Source organism: Cryptotermes secundus, unplaced genomic scaffold (genome assembly GCF_002891405.2).
Source record: "Cryptotermes secundus unplaced genomic scaffold, Csec_1.0 scaffold594, whole genome shotgun sequence".
NCBI classification, from domain to species: Eukaryota; Metazoa; Arthropoda; class Insecta; order Blattodea; family Kalotermitidae; genus Cryptotermes; species Cryptotermes secundus.
The window spans coordinates 56,152-76,164 of NW_019737090.1; the positions used below are offsets into that span (position 1 = coordinate 56,152).

General features: G+C 43.3%; 1 protein-coding gene across 1 annotated transcript in view; it reads right to left on the minus strand.

Annotated features, from left to right (window-relative positions):
* Positions 1 to 202: 202 nt before the first annotated feature.
* Positions 203 to 20,013, minus strand: part of LOC111870139 (cell growth regulator with RING finger domain protein 1) — a 104,899-nt gene continuing 85,088 nt past the window's right edge. The window contains exons 3-6 of the mRNA XM_023862176.2: positions 5,099 to 5,270; positions 3,051 to 3,192; positions 1,437 to 1,544; positions 203 to 746 (exon numbers count right to left, since the gene is read on the minus strand). Of these exons, the coding sequence (XP_023717944.1) occupies positions 303 to 746; positions 1,437 to 1,544; positions 3,051 to 3,192; positions 5,099 to 5,270 (866 nt within the window). The 3' untranslated portion in view covers positions 203 to 302. The remainder of the gene's footprint in view (positions 747 to 1,436; positions 1,545 to 3,050; positions 3,193 to 5,098; positions 5,271 to 20,013) is intronic.

Below are 20,013 nucleotides of genomic sequence, written 5' to 3' on the forward strand. Positions count from 1 at the left end.
CGTCCTCATTAATGCTGTGTACATGTTTCACAGCTACAAGTACCTAAATCTAGTTCAGATTTGTTATAAATACTTATCACTAAGTGAAGTTCTTCAAATATACTTCCTATTCAAATAAAAAAAGAACAGTTTTGGATGTTTAAGACTCTTGTACTTTCTGTCCATTGTACTTTCTGTCCATCTCAGGGTTGTGAGACTAATTACATCACAATGGGAAACTGTTTGTATAAGTCTGTCTTTAAGCAACTGGAAATATTTCCTGGCCCTTTTTCACTCATATATAAGGATTTTCTTCCACAATTTTACCGATGAAAGCCAAGAAAATCTGTAAGTCTATCATTCCAGTCCTGAAACCAACGGAAGATGGGTGGTGGCTTAGAAGCCGCTGACCCGGGTTCTGTGGGCATATACTCCTCTCCTCTGATGCAAAAGTAACTCCTAATGGGGCTTCGACACATGGGGCATCTGTCAAGCTTGCCAAAACAACTGGCACAGATGCAGGTATGTCGACAGGGCAGGAGAGCTCGTGACAAAGGGAAATATTGGCAAACAACACACAGCTGTTCTCCTGCAGCATTCCACACAGATCCACCATCTTCATCAGAGGTTGTTGTGCACAGCAAGGTTGTTGAAGCCCCTTGTGGCATTCTCCCATTCTCACTTGTGCTGCAGTTTTCTCGTATCCCAAGTGACATTGATGGTTCATCTTCATAATTAAGGGGATTTCCAGTGGCCAGGTATAATTGCTGGAAGAACATACACTATCACACTATCAGCACACAACAGAGGAATGGTGCTGCCACCCCAGCATTAGCAACGCTTCCCTCCTTTACTCCCTATTCCTTGCTGCTGTTTCCCATCTCACAGAGCCTACTGACTCCCTCCCCCTCCTGTGCATCAATTTTCCTCAGTTTCACCTCTCTTCCGCCTTCTAACCTAAGCAATCTTCTTTCCACTGTTCCCCTCTTCTGCCTCTGCCCCATTGCTACACACCCCAGTGTCTTCCTCACCTCTCCTTTCATTCCTTCAACCCACCAATTCTTTTTTATTCTATTTCTTCACCCTTATTCATTATTCTCACTTCCCGCATAAACCAAGTTATTTACCATTACTTCAACTTCTCCAAACAATCTCTCACCTCTCCTCCTTCCTGAGCTCCTCAACAACCCAACATCCATATTTTTATCCCAGCTTCCTCCACAGTTCTACATCACCACCACCAAATCCATACCTTTCTCCACTATTAGGAAACTAACACAGCATATAAAATGATGTATGTATCACTGTATTAATTCAACTGTGTTATGAACGTTCAAGATCTATGAAATGAGGTAGATTATTCTGGTCTAGGAGTATAGCAAAACAAATGTAATAAACTCTTCAGCAATTTATTATTTAGTTTAATTTTCCCCCACAAAATCCAGACAAATTCATACCTTCAGACAAGACAGCTGTCCATTGGCTTGCTTCAAGTACTGTGCGAGGATACTTGTTGGCAAAGTGCACACAGAGTCCTTAATATGGACCACATTTACCAGGGCAACCTGAAACATATGTCAGTTATCATTAAACATTTCAGAGATATATTTCTCATGAAAGGGTTCTGAGAATGGTACATCACACTTAGGACTAGATTTCTGGACTTTGTCCATAAAGGTAAAGCTATCCCTGTAACAGGCCGTGAAGGCCCATAGGGTTGTGAGACATCAAGGCTCCCACATTTTCTCCAGACAATTCGCTCACAGACGGCGGTGAGGCTGTCAGTCTTATACACTAGCCGCCCTTTACCCCCAAGATTTCTGGTATTCAATTCTGCTAGAGGCTGAGTCAACCCCAGGGCCATAGCGTGGCGGGAAGGAATAGGTAAATTGAAAAAAAAATCCACCTCATTGGGACTTGATCCTGTGACCTTCCGGCTTGTAGCACAGTGCCTCGATCAACTATGCTACCGCGTCCATTGTTTAGTTTTCTGAACAGAAAATATTTTGGAAACACAATCTGTTTCCATCTTCAGGTGAAAAGTTAGGGAGACATTTATTTGGGTCCATTAGAAACAGCCAATCACAATTAAGTACCAAGGATCAAGATGCACAGAATACAGAAACCCAGTGATACTGAGATACATCTATTGTTTTGTATCTTCTTATTTTCACATTCATTATCTCACTTTGTTCATTTTCATCCCTAGTCCTTGTACTGACAAAATTTTGTATGCATGTTCTGTTGCCCTGACGGTGCTGTGTCAACTCAAAATAGTAACACGGTTTCATGCATGTCTTCATATGATGGACGCATGCATGCACATTTAAATTATTCTATGACTTCATGTATCTTTCTTTACGAACATTACTAAACTGTGGAGTTTTAACTCCATAACATACAACAGTGGAAAGATGGGGTTGTTCTACATTTCAGTTTCACTTCTTGAATGGTCCCAATTAAGCCTTATAATTCACTGGTAAATTTGACATGGGCATTAGTTTTGTGACTGCTAATTCACATTATTACATTTTTCATTTAGCCTCGGCCGCTCATAACCCTTCTGTGCAGACCGCGTAGAAAACACCGCTCCTCACTGATGTATCCACTATTATGTGCACAGCCACTGGCGTGGATCCTGCAGAAAACGCCGCTTTCTAGTCAGTCCATTGGCATGGTTGCCACTGCCCAGCAACGGCTGTTGTATCGTTGGTCTCACAGTTGTTGCCTAGCAATGGGTCTATGCATCACAATATATGTGGCAGACAAATGTCCACTTTTTGTATGAGCACTACGCACATTAACTCCCTCAAAAGCAGCTCCACCTTACCTGAGAAGGCTGTTTTACTGGTACACGGATTTCCTCTAGATTGATCTCTTGCTCCACATTATCATATTCCTAACTGAAGATAAGGATAATGAGGTGTATGAATTCTCCAGATAATTCAAGGGCAAAGTATGAATATAAAGTAGGTGGATCTTTAAGAGCACAAAATTTGGTGCATGCCAAGGAATGAGACACCCAATTTCTCAGATTTTAATATCACACACTGTGAAGAGATGGAGCTCACCGTTTCATCTGGATGCATGGTGCGTCCTTCGTTCCTGATCAGGAAGATAACAAGAGGATAGCAAAGCCGAGGAGGTGTGCCCAGCTCTAGCGCTGGCTGGGGAAGGAACAAAGTGAATACGTCTTCTCCATGAGGAGTTTTGCTGTGCTGTAAGTCAAGGAACTTTCATACAGACAATGACTACACTACCTGTGACCAACCTGAAGAAGGCAGCATAGCAGTGAGAACACCTACACTGTATTCATGGATCTTTCTGAGTTCCAATAGCAGCCTTCAGAGTGGAAATTGTGCGTGAGTTCTTCTGTCATACTGTGGTCCTTATGATACCATGTACTCTGGTAGCTGGGTACCAGCATTATGGAGGAACATACTGCTTCCATCTGACCTGAAGATGGAGCTAGTTTGTTCCTCTGAAACATCAGTACCCATATACCAGATTACATGGTGTTATCACACATGAAGATAACAATATGAATCTTCACTGCAACAACCTCAAATCTTACAGAAACCATGTTTTCCTCAGTCCTACCATGCAAACAGAGTATCTCAAAATAGGCAGGGGCTGTTTCATTCCACACTCCTACCAATTCTTCATTCATTATTCATCATGTCGCTAAATGATGCATAAGCTGTATGTGTGATATATGGTCATGAAAAACTAATATTCGAAAATACTTCTGAAGTGGCTTCTACATTTTAATGTAATACAGTAAACCCTCACTAATCTGGATGTCAAATAATCTGAAAATATGAATAACGAAAAATTCTGTCCAGTTGAGTACAAAATTTAAAAGACACATGGGATTTAGAAGCAAGAGGACTTTCAGGCTGTGATGAGGGCAGCTGGAGAGACTTAAACCATGCAAGAAAATATCCAAGATTGGCTTGAGCTGGATTAAGGAGCCTGGATTTCAGGTTCTAGTCTTTTTATAGTTTTTAAATAAAGGTTCTATGGCAATATTTTTTATTTATTTTCATCAGCACCACCTGTATTATTTTCCATTTATTTGTTTTTTAAGTTTTTTATCTTTAGGGCTATCTTTTGCTTCACTAATCTGGATGACCTCCCCCCACTTAATCCGGATTAGTGGAGATTTGCTGTAATAATAGTCAGAACAGAGTACGCAGTCTCCCAGTTATTATTATTATTATTGGAGGGGGTGGGTTTCCCCATGCACCGCGACTAATAGTCTATTGTATGTCCCCCTTTGATATTCTACCAGTCGCCATACCCTGCCGGTACTGGTGCTTGCTATCAGCCCTGTCCAGCCAGCAAGGCTGGCAGTGGTACCTGATACTTCCCCCATCTACCGGAGGCATGAGAATCTTTTATGTGCCGTAAATCTACGACACAGGACCCATGGCTTAAAGTCCCTCCAGGAGGACTTGCTCACTGAATTTTTCCGCCCTTAAAAATTCCACGACCTCAGCCAGGTTTGAACCTGCGTACCTTGAGCCATGAGGTGGGAATGTTACCCCTAGACTACAGAGGCCGCTTAGTCTCCCAGTTACACACTCCTCACTTCATCCTGCTAGGATAGTGATCAGACCATCTGCTTTATTTAGGTACTTGAGAACACTATAGTACAGTCCTCTTCTTACCGTGGTGTAGAGCAACACATATTGTAAACAACTTAAGCTTCAAGATTACAACCTTCTTTGATATAACACCATGCAACTTGGTAGACACATATCAACATCTTGGAGGAACAGGCTGCTTCCATCTTCAGGGTATGAAGATGTATCTCAGTTAAGATGAACCTCAGCAGCTTGTCTTTCTTGGCTAAGAGGGATTTGAATTTACAGATGTGTACAGTAGCTTCTCCTGAGGATAACTGCGTGAGATTCAGGGTTCTAACAGCAGTGAATATAACAATACTGGATGGGTTGTTTAAATTATGAAGTTTTGCATTATGTAAGACCTTGTTAACAGTTTAATTAAATGCAGGTAATTATATTTTCCTGAGCAACCATGTCAAATTTGGAATGAATGTACTTCCCTCAAAGTGAAGAGCTTGAAACTAAACTGTTAGGTATATAAAGGATACTGTAAGGTAGTCCCCTTGTGTTGGTAGTGACCCTTGAGGATTGTTCCTTGCTTCATCTGTCCCTCCACCACACTCCATGGTCGCCAGAGAGAGAGATGCAACTCTCGAATGGAGACACCCCAAAATGCCTCCAAGGTATATGGCACTTGGCTTGATATCACGCACTGTACATCTGTAAAGAAAACACGGCAAATATTAGCGAACAAGCCTGCATTGTGCAAAAACTGCTGAGTTGGGGGTCAAAATTTAGACTGTGGTCTTCTGGATTATGCAACTGTGTAGGTAATCACCGAGGTAATTGTAACCTCGAATTTGGGCTGAAGGATGGAAGCAGTTGATTCCTCTGGAAACATAGGCACCCACATATGACAGTACATGTTGTCATAATCCTGAAAACCACAATCTAATTGAACACTTGTTAGCGAAGTGTCTTTAATTTTACGTTTTATAAAAATCAGGGTCAATCACTGTGGCTGCATCTTTACCACTGGTGGGATGGAAACATTACTCTATTACAAGCACTTGAAAAAATGTATGTACGAATATTTTGTGTACAGAGTAAAGCTACTAATGCTTTTTTTTTTTTTTTTTTCAATTTCTTGGTTTGGTGAGAGACTAAGTCCACATGGTACTTCGGCCACTAATTGGTCTAGACCCAGATGACAGATGATGATGATGATGATGATGATGAATGTGGAGCATGTGGTGGAATGAGAATTGGCAGAAGAAATCGAAATACTCAGACAAAATCTGCCCAAGTGCCACTTTGTTCACCACAAATTCAACATGGCCTGACCTAGGCCGCGGTGAGAAGCCGGCGACTAACCGCCTGAGCTATGGCATGGCCTAAGCTTTTGATGTTACTGAGGAAAATAAAAGGCAACACCTCACATCCGTGATATCAGTTAATGACATCAGTTTCACGTTTCTGCGGACATTATCTGGACTAGGAATCTCATGTATCTATTTCATTGAAGGCTAAAGAGGTGCTCACACCCATTTTTGGCATGCGGTGAAAACAAAGATTCCCCAAACCTTGCTGGGAATTCCAACAACCGCAACAAAAGCTGCAATTCTATCACACAAATTCATGTTTCCTTTATCAGCTGACAGTATACATAACTAATTATACAAATCCTATGAACCATATAAGCTTGAATGAACAGAAGAACTCAATATGAGTATATTCATCACTTTACAATATTTTTCCCGATCTGCCTTTGAGAAATGCTCATCTGACCTTGAGACTAAATTCTAAGATCTACTGAGCAGAAGATACAGCTGGTATTTTTAAACATCAATCATGCCACGATGCTTTAAGTCCCTGATGTATAACTCTGTGGTATATGACGAGGTTTTTCTTGAAGAAAGCAGTCTTCTGGGATTTGGCACTGTGTATATGTGGTGTTAACCGACGTTTCGGAGGAACGTATCGCCTCCATCTTCAGGGTAGAAGAAAAATATAAGAAATCTGCAAGCGAAGAGACTGTGAGAACCGGTAAAAGCAGACTGTCTGCACAGTCTGCACCACATATACACGGTGCCAAATCCCAGAAGACTGCTTTCTTCATAGTCACCGCCGTGAAAGCCTCAAATCTTACAGAGGTTTTTCTTCTGCACCCAGGCATGTCTTTTGTGAAATATTAGATTCTCATCACAATGATTTTGAAGCTGGCTGTTTTCTGGGATGTGCTGTCGTGTTCTTTGGTAGACAGGTACCAACACTACATCTACATTTTCTAGGTAAAAGAGACTCATTTTCCCCCAGCCTAGAAAATAGTAATCTTCAGGCAAGTCCTTCATAACATCTCAAGACCTGCAATTAACAACTTATGTGATATATTTCCAGATTTTTTCAAGTGAATGCCCTAACAGTACCATAAAAATAAATCATGACCATTTCCTTTCCCTGCCTTCATAATCCACTATTCATAGACAACTCATGTCCACCATGTTTATGGAACTTTGAGGTTGGGTAGCTGACGTTCCTGGTTCGTATTTGAGATGCTCAAGGTTTGAATCTCGAACATGACTTCAGGTTTTGCAACTATAATCAACTTGGTGAATAATGACCTAATTTGGGAGTGCATGAGGGACTCACTTTTCCCACAGAGAAGGCCTCTTGAATCCTTCTATACTTTACCCGGTTATTCTTGTACTATATTTTTCTAGAAAACCTTCATAAGACAAAGGTTTATCCGTATTCAGGAGAACACAGCAGTTGTAGGGAAACAACAGAAGATAAAAGAAGAGATCAACTGATTCAGTAGTTACTGAGGTAATAAGGGACTTAAACAGATGCAACTTTCCAACTGTGTGTTCATTTAATTAATTCTGTGCAAAGAACATGTAAAACCATCAGCATAGCCTGTCCAGACTGACTCCTTTCACATAAATATCAGACAAGGTGTCAGTAACAGGACTGTGAGGTAAAATCAGTGTGGGCCTGCTAAGTCTTACTGCTTTCATTAGGCACACATATGAGCCCCCACCTCTTTTGTATCAAATACTCAAACTGCAGTGAAAGGGAAGTAGGCGTTTTGTTCTTCCAAGAGCTCTTGTTCGTTTTCGGTTCCAAATCTTCGTGTGTTAAGTCAAACACGTGTTATATATTTATGTTCAATACCTAGCAAGATAAATGAAGATAAGCGGTACAATCACTTCAAGTTTCATGTCGTTTTCCACTTAAAGTTTTATGTTTGCCAAGATAATATTTTTTTCCTCATCCAAAACATTTTCCGTTAAGTTGAAATCAGTGTCACTGTGGCAGGAAATGCGTCATTTCTGTACATGGTGGAAAAACATGGAAAACAACGGACGCCCCGATTTGCATCTGAAACATTTTCTCGATTGCTGGAAGTCATCTTCGGTTCTTGCATCTGTGGAGTTAATCGATATATTTATCCATCTTAGAACACTGCGTAAGAATTTTTTATAATTTGTACTCTTCGCCAAACATTGTTAGGTGATCCATTAAGGCTGGGGCCGCACGAAGTATGTCCGTTGCAACGAACGTACTTTATGGCGGACGTTGCTGAGGACACCACACAGTTGCAGAATGCGGTGCGTAGTTTTTATCTGCAATGGAGCCAGAAGAAAGCGTACCATCCGCCTCTCTCGTTTATTTCTACAACGGACGTCACGACATTCGTTACAACGGACGCATTTTGTGCGCTCGTGTGGCCCCGGGCTTAAAGTAACTGAGAGAGGGACATGAAAAATTCAATAGCATTTCAATCTACTAAAACCGTAAAGGAAAGAGACCATTTTTGAGGACTAGGCTTAGATGGGAGAAAAATATTAAAATGGACCTCAAAGGACCATGATGTCACGGTACAGAATGAATCCAATTTGTCAACGGTACGGACTAGTAGCAGACTTTTCTAAAAAGCGAATGCCATGTGGCGCAGTGTACATAGTTTGGTAGACATGCACCAACGTTTCGGCCAAACCCCTCTCTTAACGTTGGTGCCCACTTATCAAATTATATGGTATCACACCTCATAAAACAATAATCTTAAAAGAAGGGATTTCTTTCTACATGAGCATTTAAGTTGAGTATTACTTGCATGCTCCGGTATTATAAATAGCGATTTTATTTATTGTGGATCGAACGTCCGGCCTTGGATCGGACTGGAACTGGTTCTCCTGATTACAAGTTTCGACAAGCAGCCAGAGGCGAAGACATATTCTTACTTGATCACAGAGGGCAACGACGAGTGCGGGTAGGCCGATACATCCGAAGCAAAGTGAAACGATTGTGAGCGCAAGGATTATGTCCTTGAACGGATGCGAACTGAGAAATGAACCTTACTTTAACATTAGTTTACAGTCTGGCAGGAGTCGGGATACTTAAGACGATATAGTGACAAGTTGGACGGCTGGGGTTCGATTCCCGGTAGAGGAAAGATTCTTCTCTTCTCCACAGCGTTCAGACCGGCGCTGGAGCCCATACTGCCGGTATCCAATGGGCTCCAGAGTCGGTCTGAACGCTAGGGCGATACTGAACTCTCTTGCCTATTTATCTTGTACGACGGATCAACCCTCTATAGATTTGGAAGGTCGAAGTTATTTAAACTGCTTTGACTGCAGTGTACCTGGTAGACTCTTCTCGGAGTTTGCTAAAATGACGCCCCAGTAAAAAATTAACATGAGTCGTCACGAGTTACTGAGTCCAACAGAACTACGAATGAACACGTGGTAATGAGGGAATCAAACTTTACAGACCTTGGTTGTATCCTCCAACAACGTGTGATGGCGCGGAAGTACCTGTAACTTTGTCACGCGGATTCTCGTCAGTACAGGTACGAAGGAAAACGTTAAGACTATCAGAAAACCTGACTGTCCTTACGAACACACTTCTAACCCTCACAAGCATTGGCACATTGGCTTATCGCGCGGTCCCCACGTGAATGCATGTATACGACAGCTCACCCGGGCTACTTAACGCCGTTTTCAGTATCGTCTCTGTGGTGTAGTGGTCAGTGTTCCTGGCTACAGATCCAGAGGTCCCGGGTTCGATTCCCGGTGCTACCAGATTTTCTGAGAAGTAGTGGATCTGGAACGGGGTCCACTCAGCCTCGTGAGGATAACTCAGGAGCTATTTCAAGTTATACCAGGCACCGGGATCCCTTTTCTTCGCCTTTTACGACTCCCAGGGCTGTGGTGGAAGTATTCTAACCTGCTTCTACACAGGAACTTAGTAAAATATACCCTTCGTAATTTCGGAACTAAGTCAGAACGGAAACATGCCAGATAGTTTCTACCTTGACGGGTTAGGCTAAGTGGCTTCAGTCCGCAAGCAAACTATACCGAACGAGCGAACGCCGCTTGTCGGCGAAGTTAGTGCCAACTTTAGCGGATAGAGGGTGTCGCGTGGTCGGCGTAACGTATGCCCACAGCCGTTAATCTCGGTTTTCTAGACCTGAGCCGCTATTTCCTTGAAGTAGCTCCTCAATTATCCTCATGAGGCTGAGTGGACACCGTTCCAGACCCACTGCTTCTCAGAAAATCTTGTAGCGCCGGGAATCGAACCCGGTACCTCTGGATCTGTAGCCACGAAATCTGACCACTAGACCAAAGGGGCGGTCCGTCAAGGTTAGAAGAAGATGAATATACCCATCAATAAACTATCACTACGCTTGATAACATATGTTTATACCTTCCAGTGACCTCCGTCAACTGTTCCGTGCGAATGGCTTCGCGACTTCCGTTTGGGTGTGAAGGTGCTCCCTGGACTATTGCAATCCGAATAAAGCAGGTGGCCATGTTCGACACGGGTGCTCTTTCAAGACCGGACTTGTTTGCACAGTCACCATGCACTGCAGAGCATGACTGACGAACAAGTATCAAAATATTTGGAAATTCAGCAATCAATTCCACAAGGCTTCTTCAAGCATTTTCAAACAGTATCAAATGATAGGGCAATCATGACTCTTAAGGCATGCACTGTCTTCGAACGCTCGGAAGCCGGGATCGTGGGTTCGAATCCCACTCAGGGCATGGATGTTTGGTGTTTGTGTATGTGCGTTTTTCTGTGTTTGTGTATAGGCAGAGCACTTGCGACGAGCTGATCACCTGCCCAAGGAGTCCTACCGAATGTCTAAGTTCTAGTAACAAACAAAAAACAAACTCCGTAGCTTTAGTCCGCAAGCGAATTATACCAACTATTAATGAATGATTCAGCAAATGTCACTGGTTCACCATTTCACGTGCAACGCGTCCTTCTAAAATTTATTTAAAAGTTCCCTACATATAACGTCTTTTAAACCTAATTTATAAGCTTCTGTACATTGCACTACATGTTTTGACCGAAATTGGTCATCATCAGGTGTTTAAAAATTGTTGTTGGAAACTGCTGTGCTTCCGTTTTGTGATTCCAATGTTCAGTGCTTAGTCCCATCTACACGCTCGTGTATTTCGTGGTGTGTTGTGTGTCTAGGACCGCCTCTGTGGTCTAGTGGTCAGAGTTCCTGGCTACAGATCCAGAGGTCATGGTTCAATTCCCAGCGCTACCGGATTTTCTGAGAAGTAGTGGGTCTGGAACGGGGTCCACTCAGCCTCGTGAGGATAAGTGAGGAGCTATTTCAAGGAAATAGTGGCTCCGGTCTACAAACCGAAATTAGCGGTCGTGAGGATTCGTTGCGCTTACCACGCGACACCCTCTATCCGCTAAAGTTGGCACTAACTTCAACACCGACAAGCGGCGGTCGCTCGGTCGGTATAGTTAGCTTGTGGACTAAAACCACGGAGTTTGTTTTTGTTGTGTGTCTCGGCACTCGCAGTCGGAATTAGGCACACTAATACAGCTTAACAGGTCAGGGTAAACATTTTTTAAGAGCTACGTTGACATCACTGACTTTGGTAGCAAAATTCATGGAAGCAAACCCATGTGCACCCAGAGATTCTGTGAATAAAAATAAACTCTCTTGGCATCGGCTACCGTAAGGAGCTAAAGAATGTTCACAAATCAGCAACTCCAGAAGCAGGAACTCACAGTTTTTATAAATCGAATTTATAGTATCAGAAAGCGACTTTCTTCCCGATTAAGCGGTACTTACATAAAACAGTAAAGGTTCGGCCACACAGAGCGCTACGCTATGTTCGCTACGTACGCTGTGTACACTCTGCGACGCAGCTAACATAGGGAACATAGCGTAAGTAGCGTAGGGAAGTCTGTGTGGCCAGTCACATTGACAATAAAGGGAGATATTTTTCTGTTCGTATAGCGAACATAGCGTACGTAGCGCTCTGTGTGGCCGAACTTTTAGAGGACAACATTTACATAATATTTTCTTTCTCGCATCTCTTCTCTTTCTTTTACGTACTACGTTTTAAAGAGCAAACACAAGAAATTCTTTTACACTCAGAACCTCATCTTAAGGCCGGAAATAACCTGATGACTACTCAAACTTCCCGTCATAACTGTGCAGTCAAGTATGCACCGTAACTTCTCAGGCAACGCTGATAAAAAGCATGACCCGTGCTTCGGTTTGAGCAAACCACAGTCTCAAGTCAGTTTGTGCAATTATTCCTTAGGGACTGTGACCCTGAAGGTTTTGTAATTCGGGAAGTGTGAAGGTGTGGGATCAGAACGCTTAAGAGATTCCGGAAATAGACAGCTGAGTCGCGTGTCTGAACATTACCACATAAATGAAGGCCTCTAGTCATTATCATTGGAGTCAAATATATTCTTGATATTTGAAGACGTTAAAACTTCAGACTGGGAAAAGAAACGATTCCTGATGCGCAAAGGAAAACACTTGACTGATCTGAACAGTTAAGACGTGTATGTTAATACATAAAACAAATTTACATTCCAAACAAGGTTACTGACTTCTGGGTTAAGAACCTGACTATTTTACAGCTTATAACGTCAGATTCCATAAGCCTCCAGAGACAACAGTTAGGAGCTCGGCATAAAAATAAAACAAGAGCCTTCTGTTAGAACGGGGTCAATGTTTCGAGTTCATAGCCATTTTTGTAATTGTTATGAAAACATTTAGTCTTTATTATACAGCGAGAACAGTTTGTTTTAACGACTACGTCACGTTATTTGCGGGCACGTGGCTACGTAGTAAGTTGAGGCACTATGTCACGAGGTGGAAGGTCGCGGGTTCAATTCCCGATGAGGTCACTGGATTTTTCAATTGACCTAATCCTTCCAGCCGCACTACAGCCCTGAGGTCGACTCAGTCTCTAACAGAAATGAGTACCAGAGATCTTCTTGGCGGTAAAGGTGGACCGGTGAGTAAGGCTGACAACCTCACCGCTATCTGTGAGCCGATTGTCTTGAAAATGTGGGAGCCTTGATGTCTCAAAAACCTATGTGCTTTCACGGCCTGTTAGAAGGATAGCTTTACCTTTTCACCTTATTCAGAGAACGGTTCATAATTGCCTGTGCCTGGCCACCTGGGAATTTGCAGCCACACGCGGGACAGGTCAGTAGTTATAATGATAGAATATGGGCTGGAAGGCCGAGATTTGATTCCAGGCAGGGATAGAGATTTTTCTCTATTGCACAGCATCCATTCCAATTTTGTGGCCTCCTACCCAATCGGTAGTGGGGGGTAAAGTGGCCGAGGCGTGAATCTGGCCACCCACCTCCATCTACTGCCGAGGTCAATAATAGTGGATCTATATTTCCACTCTCCAATACGACTCCACGGCATGGCGCTGAATTACTCGTAATTACGCAGAGGGACAACTGAATAACGAAGTTCCTCTCATTACCGGAGATTTTCCAAGGCGCACACGGGTTCGTGACTTGCACATGGCTTGCAACTACTACATGCTTGTGTTACAAGACAGTACACGCAGCAAAAATACAAACTCACGAAAACAAATATTGGCAGCAGAGGGGAAGGTGAAGCCCACCCAAGTACGAAGTTAAGCTTAAACTTTGTGCTGTTCAAGCACATCAATGTTCACGTGACTAGGCTGCCGTCAGAGCATGAGTGTCATGAGGCTTAATCCGTTGTACAAACCCCGGACTATCCAGAAGCACGTACGTATGTACGTAAGTAAAAGGTAAAGTTGTCCTCGTACTTAACTAAGCACTTCGCCATGAAGGCGTATAAAGGCGTGGTTGTATAGATCCACGTTTTCTTGGCTTCGGCACAAGTTGGAGGTGAGTGGTCAGCTACACGCTCCAGCTGCTTTACCCCCGGGGAAAGAGCCCCCAGTACCCATTGTATACCAGGCTGGGTGAGCCCCAGAGCTGCTCTGGATGATATGGAAAAAAGAAAATTCTTGACCCCACTGGGACTCGAGCTCCGACAACTCGGTCTTCCAGCCAGTGGCTAGTCGCTATGCCGAATGCGCTACCCCGGCGTACATAAGTATATATGTAAAAGGCACAGTAAAATTGCCCCTGTGCTTAATTACTTAAGCAGTCTGTCATGAAGTCATATAGGGGAGTAGAGGTGTAGCTCCACTATTCTTGACCTTGGCACTAGATGGAGGTGAATGCCCAGCTTCGGCCCCCAGCCGCCCAGGGGAAATCCCTATACCGACTGAGCTATCCAGCCTCCTTGCATTATGTAAGTATTACGTGTATACATACAAAAAAGGTAAAGGTGTCCTTGTAACAGGCTCTGAAGGCCCATAGGGGTGTGAGAGGTCGAGGCTCCCACATTTTCTAAACAATCGGCTCACAGATGGCGGTAAGGTTGTTGTATATACCGTATTTACGCATGTATAGGCCGCGTGCGTGTATAGGCTGCAGCACAATTTTCAGACAGAAATTATAGAAAAAATAATTTTCTTGGAATATTATTTCAGGGGTAGAACACCCTGTATTACTAATTATGAATATAATTTTTTTTAAATGAAGTGTGATTTCGAATATTTCGAATATAAGCCGCACCCCAGTTTTCCTCTTGAATTTTTGGTAAAAAATGTGCGGCCTATACATGCGTAAATACGGTATATATATCCCCCCCCCTTGGCACTACAGCCCCAGTGGGCCTAGGCCTACCTCCATGAACTTCTCCGTTCACTTCGGTTTTTCTCGATCTTACACATTCGGTAGGACTCCTTGGGCGAGTGATCAGCTCGTTGCAAGGCCTCTACCTGTACACAAACACAGAAAAACGCACACACACAAACTAAACATCCATGCCCTGAGTGGGATTCGAACCCACGATCCCGGCTCCCGAGCGAGCGAAGACAGTACATGCCTTAGACCACTCGGCTACCGTGACCGGCGGTTGTTATATACTCGTATATATATATATATATACACACACACACAACTATTATTACCGTATATTATGCACACATTTAAAACTGTAAATACATACATGCACACCTATATACCTGCCAACGATTTTCGACAAGTGACAGACCATGTATATTTGCAAAACTGTACATATTAACACACGCACAGCGCAGTCGGTATAGCGACTGGTTACGGGCTGGACAGAGGGGTACAGTTCCGAGCCCCGGTAGGGTCAAGGATTTTCTCAAAGTCGTCCAGACTAGTTCTGGGGTCCACTCAGCCTCCTATCCAATGGCTACCGGGGGTAAAGCGGCCGGGGCATGAAGATGACCACTCACTTCCAACTAGTACCGAGGCCAAGAATACGTGGATCTCTACACCAATTCACCCACAGGCCTTCATGGCGTACCGTTTAATTAGTTCAGCACAGGGACAACTTATATATAGTTAACAACGACTTCTGACAAGGAAGAGACCCGCCCCCTCGTCATAGAGGAAGACCCGCAAAACGGAGACTACACATAAGCCTCAAACCTAGCTCAACACCAAGACGGATGGACTGACGTTCAGTCGTAACATGACTTTGACGCTCGGCATACTCTTCTGGCCTGAAGCTGCAGGCGAAAAATCCCTGTGAAACATGACTATCTTCTACATCTAGACTATACGGTGTCATATACTAGAATAAGATATGCTCTTTAGCAGAAAAAATTAGATCAGCGAAATATATGAGTTCTAACCACTATTGTTAAGCCTTCTCATTTATTCGCGTAAGATACGACCAATCAAATTAGCCTTCCGTTTTCTTATTTCGTGTAGGATATTCCTCTGTTCACTGACTCTAAATAACACTTCCTCATTCCTCACACAATCGGTCCAACTGATCTTCTCCATCCTTCTCCAACACCACATTTCGAAGCTTTTCAGGTGTTTTTGATCTACTGCCCTAAGTGTCCAAGTTTCAGCCCCATACAAAGTCATGCTCCAAATGTAGCATTTCACTAGTTCCTTTCTCAAATTTAAGTCCAATTTGCTGGTAAAAAGATTCTTCTTCTTGCTAAATGCAGCTTTTGCCATGGCTATCCTGGATTTAATTTCACTAGTACACCTTCCATCATCTGTTAACAAGCTACCCAAATATTTAAAGCATTTCACATTCTCCAGTTGTTTTGGGTCTATCTTTATTGTGACTGGGGTTGGTTGTCTCGAAATGTTCATTACTTTTGTTTTTTCCACATTCATTTCCATGCCATAGCACCTTCCAATTTCGATTAGTCTATCAATCATGCCCTGTAGCACAGTTTCTTCCTTAGCCAGTAACACAAGGTCATCTGCATATTTCACAGTTTGTAAGCCTTCTATACAGAAACAATTTCACAAACCTACAGAATTTGTTCGTAAGTATCCACATTCAATGAGTACAATTCCCATGTCTGAAGGTACGACAGCGGCCCAGCGAGACTGCAGCAGAATGGCACAGATCTACGGTTCGCGTGTCTGTCTCCTACAGATCCCAGATTATCGCGGTAGTGAATATTAAGAGCACGGTCTTCTGGGGGTCGAGCACAGTGGGCGCGCGGTCTGAGGCATGAAATGTGTTCGCCCGCTCGTGGTTTCGAATCCCGTTCGAGGTATGGATATCTGCCTTTATTCAGTGTTTGTGTTGCCCTGTGTAGGTAGCGGCCTTGCGACGGGCTGATCCCCCGTCCAAGGATTAAGAAACTGAAGTGAAACGAAGCGTTTCACTGAGGCCCTATGTTCCAGGTGGGAGCATCAGGGATTGATAGATCTGCTGTGATTTAGTAAATTCGTACCAACGTTAAGGAGGAATCTGCTGCTACAGCCTTAAAGCTAGAAAAGTGCCCTGAAGATGGAGGCAGCCGATCCTGTAAAACAACAATATAGCGGCCACTGAAGCGTACAGGTATATATGTTTCCTGTTTGATAGTGATAATGAACCAACAATTTTATTTAGACATGTGAAATTATGTACACAAGCAGATCATAAAAGTAAATAAAATTGTATTTGAAATTTTAATTGTCAATAATACATCACAGTACGTGAAAATTAGGCACTAAAATTGCAGTACTTCCTCAGTTCTGCTCCACGTTCATAGTATTCTCACGGCTGGAAGACATCACGTAGAAAGGTAACACAGAAATGAACTGCTTTCGCGATAACAAGCGAAACTTACTGAACATGCCAGTGTTATCTAATTCACATCTAACACACATTTCGAAAGTTTCGGGAGAGCGCACACTGTATAGCTATTGGTAATGGGCTGGACGGAGTTCGAGTCCCGGTAAGGTCAAGAATTTTTCTTTCTCCGCAGCGTGCAGGCCGGCTCTGGGACCCACCCAGCCTCCTATCCAATCAGTACAGAGGTCCCTTTCCCCGGAGGTAAAGCGACCGGGGCGTGAAGCAGACCACTCACCTCCAACTAGTGCCAAGGTCAAGAAAACGTGGATGTATACATCCGCTCCCCCATACGCGTTCATGACGTAGTGTTTAATTAGTTAAGCACAGGGACAACTTTGCCTTTCACATTATTTACTTTTTACTGCACACGTTTGCGTCTTTTAATCAATGATGCTGGATCAGAAATTGGTATGGCTGTAAAAAAGTGACACAAATTATGGTGACATTTGTGGCCGCGCCATAGCTCAAGCGGTTAGTCGCTGGCTTCCCGATCCCGGGTCTGGTCAAGTGGGATTTGTGGTGGACATAGTGGCGCTGGGGCGGGTTTTCTCCGAGTACGTCGGTTTCCCGTGCCAATCTTCATTCCACCAATTGCTCCACAATCACCCTCACCTATCATCTGGGGCTGGTACAATAGACCAGAAGTGGCCACAGTACAAGGGACTTAGTCCCACAACACTAGCAATAAAAAATATACTAGCAAGGCCATTCTGATGTCCCCTGAACAATCCAGAGATGGACAACGCGACGCGTTAAGTGGCTGATTAAAGCTCACAACTAAGACGAAGGCCGCACCAAACAACAGAATACAATGCCATACCGATTTTTAGGCAATGTGATGATTCAGTTACACAGCAAAATTAAACCAATTTCATGGAGCGTCTTGAGAAGGCACCAGTTGTGCAATTACTCGAGAACTTCCCAGCATTTTATGGAACCTGAAGGTTCATTACCGTGTTCACAAGATACCTCCACTGGTCCCTATCTTGAGCCAGATAAATCCAGTCCATACCACCCCATTCTATCTAAGATCCATTTTAATATTATCCACTCACGTCTTGGTATTCCTACTGTCTCTTTCCTTCTGGCTTTCCCACCAATATCCTACATGTATTCCTCCTATCCCCATTCGTGCTACACGCCCTATCAATCTCAAAGACTGGGTTAGTACATTACAATATGATACGATCACATCCTTCCAAATCGTTACCCATTAATTCATGATCACCTTCGTGTATCGCTCGATGTCGCATACCTTTCATGATGAAACAGTGCCAATGATTTTAGTACAAATATAATAACGCTGTTTTAATTATAACAATTATATATTCATTCATATTCACCCTGTAACATAGGCCATAATTTGTGCATCTGATAATGTTGTTAAATTACCCAGGAAAAAAAAAAGAGCCTACATGTTCGTAGAACATGAACAAACAAATGTCAACATGTCTGCTGTCAGACTACCCGAGCTCCGGTAAATTGCTGCCGGTCCTCGCCAGCACAGTATTTATTGGCTTCTGGCCCCCGTTGGGACGCATGACCTAATTTATGTTCGTTCAGAGACTGTTCACGTTTCCGGAAACCAAGTCTCCTCTTCGACGAGAGGACGAGTTTGTTTTTCTGAGTAGGTATCACATCTGTTGCGTCGTAATTCTGCACACTTCCTGCGCTGCTGGTAGATTTGGAAGAGGTCTATCCTCCCGTACCGCACAGGAATACATTTGTTACACACGTATATACTTCTGACAGTATACTGTCGTTCACAGGAACCGGAACCAGTTTCGAAACTTATTTTATTGTAGGTTTAACAAGAATATGAAAGCCATAAATAGTCATTCCAATTTCATAGCCGCTTTCACACTCAACTGTACAAACGACACTCAAGCTGTCTATCCGTATTTAACGATATCATAAGTTACACAATGTGTGTTACACAAAGTACATAACATACGTACATACGTACTGCGTGGCCTCTAGTCCACAAGCGAACTATACCGACCAAGCGACAGCCGCTTGTCGGCGAAGTTAGTGCCAACCTTAGAGGATAGAGGGTGTCGCGTGGTCAGCGCAACGGATCCCCACGGCCGTTAATTTCGGGTTTCTAGACCGGCGCCTCTTATTTCCTTGAAATAGCTCCTCAGTTATCCTCAAGAGGCTGAGTGAACCCCGTTCCAGACCCACTACTTCTCAGAAAAAAATCGAATCGGGAATCGAACCCGGGACCTCTAGATCTGTAGCCAGGAACTCTGACCAACAGGCAACAGAGGTGGTCCAGATATACATACATACATACTACGTGATAATGCAGTCTCTCTGAAACATCTCTGAGGGTAACATCACAGCATTAGGAGACAATCCTACGAAATGAAGTCCTGTGTGCTCAATAAGACCTCCAACAAGGCAATTCTGATCGCCATAATATTGTTACGTGATTGAGTGCGACTGTGGACTGGGTTTGCTTTGGTAATTGGATTTACTGAACACTTTCAGATGGCAACTACAAGTTATTACAGCGCTATCACCAATTCACTACAGCATCCACTACCTCTTCTCAGTCTGCTGTATCTTCACCAGTCGTTGTCTGGTAACGGTTTCCAACGCCGCAGAACCCTCGACTTATGTGTTCATGTCCTTACTGGCCGGTGACTGTCTCACAAATAACTGAACTCTAGACTTGTCCTGATGATAACACCTCGACACGGATCGCACAGAAAATACCTTACAACACCTTTTATATTGTTGAGTAACGCAGCTGTCGCACGAACAGCGCAGAGAACACCATTTCCCAGTTAGTCAATTGGTGCGTTATGAATCTGTTGCATAGCAACGTGCGTTGCTTACAGCGTCATTACTTAGCAACGGGTCTACATACTACAATATTTTGAAAACGGAACCCAGTAACTTTCTAGTGACGATGTAACTATCTATGTCACTGATTATAACGCAACTTCTAAGATGTTTTATAGAATTTTAGCAACGTCCATCACTAGA